Here is a 10,770-nt window from a genome sequence, read left to right as displayed (position 1 = left end):
GCTCAAACACTGATAAGAGCACAATGAAAGTATCATACTGTTGTAAACAGCTCCTATGGATTAGTCACATTGCTGTCATCCTAGGGGCACAGCAGCCAACGATGGTTGCACTCTATGTAGGTCAGTCTCTTAAGTAGTTAATTATAACGCCTCATTTGCTTTTATTCTGTAATAAAAAAAAATCCCATCTGAGTAGTTTGTGAATTACCTTATGAGTCCAGATGGATGACGTGAATAAGCAAACATGCACACTCTTTCACAGCCAATGTGCAGTTCCTAAGGCAAACAACAGTTTATTGATCAACATGGCCAATGTGAATGTTTGACCAGAAGCTGAGTCCTCTTTCAAAGTAAGAATAAGCAGATGATTGAATTACTTCCACGGCCGCAGAGATGGAGCCTTGCTCAACTGAAAACCTTTGGCACCATTAACAACTGACACGGCTGACACTGAATACAACTTCACATTCATTATGATTCATACAACTGTACATTATTTTTCTTTTACATTTTTCCCAGGAGCACTCGAAACAGAAATGCATGGCAACCTTGTTGGAGGCAATTTTCCTGTATGAATCTTTAATGACAACAGTCTTCAGGAGGAAGGGACATGTTGCGACTGATGAAGTGGGCTCACTAAAGAACAGTTGAAAAGCCTACAAATGAGGTCCACAAAGTGCCAATGATGTGCTGAAGATCTCGAATGCTGATATATAAAATACAACATTAAAACAAACATAAATACATATATATTCTAAAATTAATCTATAATACTGGTTTTACATACATGTACACGTCAATGTGTTTAAAAGTAATGATGGATATACTGATACTGTATCATCAGAGAACAAGAGTAAAGGTTAAAGATGTTAGCCGTTCATGAAATGGTCGTGAAATACACAACACAATCTATGAAAATTTGATTCCAGTCCTGAATTTATGCATGTATTCGACAGAAAGTGAGAGCGAGGCCTCTTTGGCCCACTGATTGGATGGGCAGCGAACTGAGCCCCCAAAGTGGCTGTGGAATGTACATTCATATGCTGCCTGCTGTCGTAAAATACACACACTGCCACTCATTTTAAATGCACCGAATGTGCACGAGGCAGAAAACTGCTCTGCCTAAGTATCCCCTCAACCTCTTCTCCAATGATCACTTGTACTCTCCCTCTAACGCTTGACTCTCCTTTTCTTTTACTCTTTTTTTTCTTTTCTTTTTTTAAGATCTTCAGCACAGATAGTGGTCTCTCTCCAAATTGATTGTAGCGACACTAATTGTGTAACACAGGATGAACATAGCAGCTTGGTGCAGAGGAAAACACTCCTTAAGTTAAAGAAATACGCAGGATGAACACATTCTTATACAGGGAAACATTTGAATACTTTTGGCAGTTGACGTCGCAAACCATTACTTTCCTACATGTACCCTCTTCCTCATGGGCAGGGCTACTGCTCGCACACGTAATGCACAACACGCTAGGATGAGTCAGACACATGGGTCAGGTGACCCCTCCCCTCACGGCTGAGTCACCGGTGACGTAGAGCTGCTTTATGTCAGACATGTCACCAGACTGTGGCATTACACCCTCCTTTTCCACGTCTAAGTGAGTTTCTGTCTCGATGTATCTATTTAATGATGACAGGCTGCCATATGGTGAAAGTCTTGGCAGGAATACAGATGCTCTGCTGGAACAGCGGCTCTCTCTCCACTCCTCCCCTTCCTATGGTTCTCTCTCCATCTCTCTCTTCCTTACCCAGATTAACAACTGTCTGTGCATTCACAGACAAATCTATCTCTGTGTACTCAGACAGGAGATGCATGTTGCTCTCATGAGGTATGAGAGTAAGCAAACTGTTATAGCAGTCTTCATCTAAGTCTCTGTTTAGTCTCTGTCACCTGTCATTTCTCTGATGATCAGAAAGAAGTAAATGTGGAATGATTAGGCAATTTGTCTTTAATCTTTGGTGGCAGAGGTCGTTTTTCAACCTCCTCCTGAGAACCACCGTCTTGTCATCCAACAGGTGTCACTCTTCCATCTCCCCGGCTTGCTTTCTGTAGGCCTCATTGAGCAGCTGTATCTCCTCGCGATATCCCGTGCCCTCCTGCGTCTGCCGCCTGCTGTTCTGGCGGTGAGCCTCCACGGTGTCCGGTATAGTGATGTTGATGGTCTCCGTCTCCGGGTTGCCGCCGCTGGGGATTAGCAGCGAGTAGGAGGCCGTCTCGCCCAGGTCGCAGGAGACGAAACGGTTCTCCCTTCGCGAGTAGCGCAGCGATGGCGAGCGAGCGTGGGTGGAGGATTGACTGATGTTGGAGATGATGGAGACGCTGTCCATGGCCTCCTCGTTGTCACAGATCTCCAGAACCTCCAGGTGGATCTTGACGTTGGTGTCCCCCACCACCGCTCCTATCCCCATCCCTATCTCCATGCCCATCTCCACGCTGCTGACATTCACGTCTCTGGCCTGGCCTCCTGACGCTGGGTCATCAGCATTGGGCTCATGGCCGACTGATTTGGAGCGATACACTTCCACCTTTAAGGCAGAGAGAGATTAATAGTAAAAATCATCCATAAACAGAAACAGACTAACAGAGAACAGATCATCTTTTGAGCTAAGATAATTGCTTTATTCAGTAAAACAATTTTCACAACAGGAATTATTCAAGTCAAGTTCTGTCGAAGATTGCAATGTACAATGTCTTTTTGCTTCATGTGTACCAAAGCATCCCACTGACTTATTATAAGGATATTCATTACTCTCAACACCACAATCATTCTAATTATAACCTTCATTGGTTTTTGCCCCAGGACCCCAAAGAGAAATTTACAAAATCAATGAAAACTTCACAAATCGTATCACACTGCAGTGGCACAATAGTTGTATTTTGACAGTTTCACTCACCTTCTTGGCGTTGTTTGGTGAGATTCTGAGTCCATCACTGCTGACCTCATAGGTGGAGAGAGAGAGAGTCTTCCCTGTAGGTGCTTGCAGAGATACGGTGCCCTGGAAGGCGCACAAGGGGACTGACAGACCACCTGAGGATCGCTGAGCAGGAAAACCAAAGGAAAGATTCAGGTCTTTTTACTCATGAAAGAGGTACAAAGCATGTGATGCTTTACATCATCTACAAGGTCTTTTTTGCATCTCATTCCCTTTGTTCAAACTAATTAAGCTTATTTGCAGCCATGATGTCAAGGGCAGGGAGATGAATGTGTTGACTGACCATTTTTCTCCCCAGAGTTAATGAGGCGAACATGTAAGAGTTCTGTCAATAGCACTCTGCAGGTAAAATGAGATGTTGGTGCTCTGTGCATAAAGACATTACCACTGAACTTTTAAGTTTGCAGCCAAAGGATGGGAGGTGTTATCTAAAAGCCATTTAGCTGTTATCACAATTTTTTTCAGTGTAAAATGTATCAGTCCAATTTCCTCTCAGTTTCTTATCATTTTGCCATTGTTATTAAATTATGTGGCTCATTTATACTGTTTACATTTTAAATCAAATTGCATGTCTTCCAGTCATATTTTCATATTGTTTTCATAGAGATTAATTCACCACACATGCATCACAGTGAGCCTCTGTTAACATGATGCATTTGACAAAATGCATTCTGCCGGCTGCGGTGCGACGGTGGGAGACCGTGGCAGGTCTCATTAAGTCCTCTAAATTATTTAGATTAGTTCGATGTAATGATCCAATTGTGACTATGACGCAAAGTAAAAAACAAAGAGGATGTCAATCTCTTGTCCGCCCTGACTCTGTCTGTTTTCCTGTCATTGTCTGTGCATCATTGTGAACTGAGAGACATGAGAGGGAGACAGACCGCAACGTTGAGCTGAAAACACATTGTCAAGTAAATCAAATAAGGCTCAGAGCCCATCAATGTGGGAAGCATACTGATGGATGTGTGTGTGTTCTGCTATATTCACACAATGTGCCTGTTTTTATTCTATGTGACGTGCTGTTGTAATTCTATAAATTACTTTGATATAAGCCTACATGACATGTAAACACACTGCAATGTTGCTTTATCTTCATGGATCCAGACAGATTCATCTCAACAACTTGTCACATTTTATGCAGGATGAAAGGATGAGTCTACTCATCCAGTGATTCCTTACTTTCCTCTAGCACCACTACCTTTTTTCTGAAATATCACGGATGCCATGATCACATATTTTGCTGACGTAACCGTAATGGAGCATCAATGGGTGAGACTGACCAATCCACAGCTGATATGTTTTGTATTGGTAGCCTGCCATACAACGGCATATTGAATTAGGTGGGAGGCATAACTTGGGTTAGGGTTACTATAAGCAAACACCAGAGTATTAGTCACAGTTACTGTAATCAGTTTTAATAAAAAATGGCTGATAATGGTCATAATGAGCAGCTAATCAATCGGGGAATCCCTAGTCTTGACAATTTGAAATGGTGTGCCACAAAATTTGAAAATGAACATCCACATGGCCCAGAGGGTTAAATCAACATTTGTCCCATCCTGACTTCTTCTCTAGCACTGCCAGCAGTTTGAAAGCTTCCCACTTATCTGGTGGAATAATTCAACATCTACAAAACATTTATGGTTCACCTGACTCTCAAGTGCAAGCATACAACTTTAAATGAGCACCAGCACTGTTAAATATCCTATGCTGATGTGTATTACATCCTGCAGCGTATTGATTAAGGTTGTGTGATTTGCCTGTCTGTTGAAAATCAATATATTTCCCCTTCTCCTTAGTGTAGTCTTATTTGTGAGAACAACATTAGTTTACAGTTTCAGATGTGTTTTCAGAAAGTTAAACAGCCCTCAGTTCCCAGCATCTGAATGCACACTACCTCCGTTCCCTCTCAGAGACAGCACTTGTGAACGCGCCCCCGAGCTCTGCGCTTGCTAACAGAGAGTCTAAAGTCACAGAGAGGGTAAAGATGTCTTTAAGCTCTAATTCCACCTCTCCCTGTGGATACTTAAGGCCAGTAGGGCTGACAGCAAAGTGGGAGACGCTGGGTAATGACATCTAGCCTGTTAATGAGGAGCAAAACACAGCCAGGAAACACTATAAATCACAAACTATTTAGACTTGGCTTTCATCTGTTGTTTGCCTTTGTGTGTGAATACAGTACAGCAGTACTCGCGTGTTTTTGTGAGCTTATTTTAGATATTTATGTCTTCTTTGACTGTTGTTTTGGGGAGGGAGAGCTTGTGCATCTGTGCAGCTTAATTTTTATCTTTGCTCTGTATACACTTGTGTGTGCATGTGTTTTCATGTTTGTTTATATATGCACCGTGTTAGTGCATATGCATACTATAATTGCAAATGTATCTACTGACACAAATCATTGAATGAAGCCTAAGGGGACATAATATACACAGTTTGCTACTAAGAAACACACACACACACACACACACACACACACACACACATGCAAAAGCTAGCAGTGAGAGTCACCGACTTATATATGATGCAAAGTGAGTGGCAAAGCCAAGCTGTAGATGCACACTCCATGGATTTTCCACCCTCTGGTGATTTCTAAACCAAAACATTTCAAACTTATAAGTACAGCAGAGCAGAGGCAGAGAGGAAGAGAGACAGAGATAGAGTTTGTGTACGTGTGTGTGCACATGTATGCCTGCATGCTTGCACATCTATTCATGTCCCAGTTTGTTTTGTGAGTCTGCAACAATCTCAGTGTGCTACTGTTCTAAAAGTCACAACAACTGTGTTGTCAGTTTCAAAGGTAATGTTCCTCAGAATAAGGCTGCAATGCCAGGAGACATACTAGAAGGTGCAGCAACTACTGAGTGGTTGAGCAAATAATACATTTATGAGCCAAACTTAGGTCTTGGCAGATGGACAAAGCTGCACCATACTGTCTGTCTGTCTGTCTGCCTGTCTGTCTGTCTGTCTGTCTGTCTGTCTGTCTGTCTGTCTGTCTGTCTGTCTGTCTGTCTGTCTGTCTGTCTGTCTGTCGTAAACTCTAAACTAGAATAAGAATCAAAACTGATTCAGTTGAATGTTTCTGTTTGGTTTTTATCAGAAAATGTTGCCAATTTGGGGTTTTGCATTTACAATCACACAAAAGGGAGGTAACCTTCAGTGGATAAATCTCATTAATTCTGATCTTGAACCTGTAAACATTGCCTTTAAAACCCTGTAAACACAAGACTAAATCAATGAATAGAGCTCAGCCTTGAGAGCTTGTCTGATTTCAGAGTATCTGTGCAGCTGCACTGAATGAATATTCAGGTTTGAAAGACGATGTGGCATTTATTACTAACATGGTATGCTGCTGATAGTATCTTGATCAATTGCTCTATTAGTCAGAATCAATTGAAATTTAGCACAGATAAAGATGGTGTGAGGAGAGGAGAGGAGAGGAGAGGAGAGGAGAGGAGAGGAGAGGAGAGGAGAGGAGAGAGGTTAAGGTTAAGGAGAGGGGATTTTAAACATTTTATCTAAATGAAATGAGCAGCTCCCAGTCCGTCAAGTTGATTATAAAGAAGCATATTCACAGATGTGGAAAATCCCCCCACAGAGACACAGACACACAACACACAGAAAGTCAGACAGGCATCCAGACAGAGATAAACCGCACAGAAACACAAAAGCTGACTATATAAATATTGTATCGAAGTCCACTGTGTCTAAACATTTAATTTGTAAAAATGTAAATACATAAAGGGAGAGTAAAAATCCAACCATTTAATGGTCCAAAGATACTGATCGCTGCTAAACGATCACCTCTAGAGCACATCACCATATGTTGCATGTTACTGTAACGCAGCTGTTGTTTGACTGGTTAAAGAAAGTCATAGATAGTGGAAAAATCAATTAATGTCAGCCATAAACCACACAATGACAGTTGTCTACCTGTCTGGGTGTTCTCTCTGATTTACTCCTGCACCACTCCCAGTCGGTCAGCTCAATTTTTCGACACTCCTCATGCGACAGCCTCCTCTCCGGCCCCTCAAACACCGACGATGTGTCTGTGAGGTTGTGGTCCTGCTCCCGGTGATGAGGAGGCAGCAAAGGGACACAGCGGAAATCATCATCATCTCCATGGTTCTCATGGGGAAGTGGAGGACAGTCAGCCAGAGCCTCTCCTCCTCCAGCAACAGCTTCTAATAGAAGGTCTGCGTGAGAGGAACTGTCCACTGGGCCTGTGGTGCTGAAATCAAAATTGGGCCCCAAGCTGGAGAGCCCGCCACTTTCTAGTGCATCAAGGCGAGTATTAGGGAAGTCACAGTTAAACAGGCTGTGATAGGCAGGCTTCTCAAGGGGTGGACTGTTTTGAGACATGGTGGCATGTGACAGCTTGTATACTCCACAGCCTTGCTGGAAGGACAGGTTGAACTCAAATCTTCTTTTCATCACTGTAAAACACACACAAAAAAAAACATTGAGAATAATTTCATGGCACCTTTAACCCAAATATGATCTCAATTTGGGAAACATGTTTATTCAATAGAAACACTATCAATGCTGCATTGTTGCTGAATTTTATTATCCCAGGGTCTACCTGAAGGCTCCTGTGCTGGATCCCGTTTGCAGTTAATGAAGCAGCCACATGGCATGTGGATCCAGCGCTCAGAAAGCATGAATAACGGAGTGACCGCAGGGGCAAGCAGAGTGAGAAAGAAGCTCAGAGTCTCTAGGGACGAGCTGCGCGCATTCAGTGCATGGCGCACCAAAACCAACGTCTGTGAATAAAAGGGAAGGGGAAATTAATTCACTGAGGAGTGATTCAATATGCATGAGGAAATCGGGGGTTAGGGAACACATGAATGAAAAAATATAATTCAGATCCTTCATACATAGAGGGCTTCTTTGGTTTTTGATTTTCTTTTGTATCGGACTATCCTACTGTATACCAGTGCCATTTGAGAGGAAATGCCACATAATTAAGGATGCACATATTATACTGTCTATGGGTTCACTAAATTGACAATAAATGTGGAAATTTACGTTGCTTATCAGAAGGTGAATTTTCTCATTTGTAAACAACAGGTGCAGCGCATTATATGGACCTCAACAGATTTCTAGAAAATTATATGACCTGTAAGTGAAAAAACAGACTGGAACAATAGATATCTGAAAAGAAATTATCTTAGGCAAAACATGTTGGTTTCAACAAAACAAAAATCACATACACAGAAAGAAAACCTTTTCATGAGTAGGCCTATGATCTATGCTCTTTCTTTTTTGTTGCAGTCATTTCCAGTGCTTGTACTAATTTTCAGGAGTCAAAAGTTTGAAATGGCATTGTGTGCTGCCTGCACAGCGGACAATGATGAATTTCATCACCTAAAACTCCCTTTTTTGAGTAAAAACAAAATTGTATAACAGCAGCACTCAGTGTGGTGCAATGACGCAAAGTGTTTCACAATGCAACCTGATTAAAGCTGCCCTTTAAGTGTTGACTAAAACCTGCCAACTACTGTTTCAGGGCCTTTAGGGGAATGCTCTTTTGGTGGGATGTGAGCTATAACAAAAAAAATGCTTGTTTCAGTAATCAGTGTTTAACAAAATTACAGAGACAGTGAACCACTGCCAGATATGTAAATGCTTTCAAAACCTTAGAGGCATCAGTTTCCCAAAGTTGCCTCAAATAACATTAAAGGTTTCTTAATCTCTATCCGAAACAGAGTAGTTAATTTCTTCAAGACAGTAAAAGATTTAAAAAGTAAGAAACCCACTCCTGTTTTTTCATTATATCCCACTCTCTGGTACTTTTGTCCACATTATAAACTCATAGTACACAAACAACATCAATCTTTCATTTAGGGATGCATGAGTGCACCTAAATAGAGACAGACTCATACATGAGTTTCTTTGGATTATCATTTAAAGAAGTGAGAGGTTTACTATCATAAATTGTCATGACATGTATAATGAATTTTCTGCCTTTCCTAAAAAGGGCATTTTATCCAAACTAAATAGCATTTAATGATCTGCAAACAAAATGATTTACAAAGTGCAAACATTAGTCACCTGTCAAGAGCATTTCTGGTCTATTAGATGCATGTTTGGCATTAGGTTAAGTGTTTTGAAATGTCAGGTCGTTTTCTCAGACTTCTTAGACACTCTAACTTTTGGCTTCAGTCTCTGATGTTTTTATCACGGTGCTTACCATCATTGGCATCCATAAAACCACTCGGACAACCGCCAGGATCATGGAGAAGCGCTTTTGTGCAAACACGACTGGTGTGTCTCCGACAGTGGGGGTTCTCTGTCCTCTGACGGACACTGGGGACAGGCCGCTGTCCTCTTTGTCCCTGAGCTCTGTCACGCATGAACTTGGGCTCAGCTCGTTGTAGGCACCGAAACTTTTATTCAGGCTGTCCCGAGAGAAGGACGGCAACTCACAGAGGGGAGCAGTGCCACTCAGTCCCCTGACCATCTCCAAATAGCCGGGGTACAGTAAAGTCCTCTGGGGCTCTCTGGAGCACAGCAGCTGGTAGGTGAGGGAGATAAAGAAAAACAACAAGCCGCAAAAACACAGGGAATATAACGAGAAAAGCAGCAGGATGTAAAAACTGTCGCTCTCTGGGAAACACCCGAGAGAGGCCGGCGTAAAGCTGCCCCATCCGCACAAAGGTAACACACTGACGGCCAGGCTGACCGCCCACACACCGGCAATAGCCCACATCACTCTCACGGGCCGGCGGACAGACTGAAGCACTCCAAACCTCTTGGTGACATAAAAAGTATAGGCTGCTATGAGGCAAGCCTTCATATTGCTAGAAACACCCTGGAACACGTAGAGAAGTCCGGATAAAGTGCAGAGGCTGCCCGACCCTCCACTCCCATCTGCCTCCCACTGAAGGAGCATGAATAAGGAGAGGGGGACCACGCTGAGCAGGTCGTCCACCGACATGGAAGCCACAATGAGACACAAGGAGGTTTTTCTCCTCATCCGTAGGAGAGACAGCAGCGAATACACACCTCCGACAAAGGTACCAGCGGCGATGGTTACGCACAAGCCGAAAAGCAGCAGGCGGATCTGCCTCTCCACCTCCGAGGGGTCTGTCTTCTCATCATAGGTTGCCGTGGAAAGGTAGCTCTGGTTTGGCGTCGGGGAGGTAAGGTGCGGCGTGGACATCTTTCTCTGAATGGAACTTCTTTGCCTCTTTTGGCACTTTTTAATTGGTCAAATCTGACTCATTAGCCTGTAAAGTTTACCGCGCCGCAAAAGACGTGAGGGCTGCACAACGTGCACCGCATCTCTTCACAAACACACATCAGACAGAGGAGAGGATGTGAGGGACACGGCGCAACATCCTCCTTTCCGATCCAAGCGGGAACGCACGCGTAACCGAAGCTTCCCGGTGTCTTTGGACGTAGAGCCTGAGCCTCCGGGTACCGTGCTGGCAGGCACTTGTGTTCACCGTTCAAAACCGCGTAACGCGAGCACCTCTAGTCTCCAGCTGCCGATTTACGTGCTGTCGTCATCAACGTTTCCTCTCACGGCAGTCATTTGGGGTTGGGCCAAAACGCAGCCTGCCGCTACAGTGTCTGTGTGGAGCTGATGCGTTTATTTTGTAGCTTGGCTCGGCGCGTTCCCCCGGGTTCCAAATACCAACACCCTCCCTCTTCCTTCTGCCTCTCTGTTTCCCTCAACCCCATTCTCTCAATTTAAACACAATTTAGGATTGAACATAGGCTATAAGAGGGTTTAAAAAAAAAGTTCCATTTTACTGCCATTTGTGTTTTTGTCCAAATGGCACATCACTTTGTGGTTAATTCCATTTAGAAACCAAAGATGCT

The 10,770-nt window shown here is 43.2% G+C and overlaps 1 protein-coding gene across 1 annotated transcript; it reads right to left on the bottom strand.

Moving 5' to 3' along the window:
• Positions 1 to 266: 266 nt before the first annotated feature.
• LOC146976488 (putative G protein-coupled receptor 149) lies at positions 267 to 10,389 on the bottom strand. The gene is made up of 5 exons (XM_085796306.1): positions 9,134 to 10,389; positions 7,523 to 7,703; positions 6,874 to 7,376; positions 2,902 to 3,045; positions 267 to 2,532 (listed from the first exon to the last, which is right to left on the bottom strand). The coding sequence occupies exons 1-5, from the start codon at positions 10,103 to 10,105 to the stop codon at positions 2,026 to 2,028; spliced, it is 2,307 nt and encodes a 768-aa protein (XP_085652432.1). The 5' UTR covers positions 10,106 to 10,389; the 3' UTR covers positions 267 to 2,025.
• Positions 10,390 to 10,770: the final 381 nt, after the last annotated feature.

The sequence above is a fragment of the Trachurus japonicus genome, chromosome 13 (genome assembly GCF_045865225.1).
Source record: "Trachurus japonicus isolate A0001 chromosome 13, Traja_1.0".
Taxonomy (NCBI): domain Eukaryota; kingdom Metazoa; phylum Chordata; class Actinopteri; order Carangiformes; family Carangidae; genus Trachurus; species Trachurus japonicus.
The sequence above is the reverse complement of the archived record's forward strand: the minus strand, read 5'-3'. Positions and strand labels throughout refer to the sequence as shown.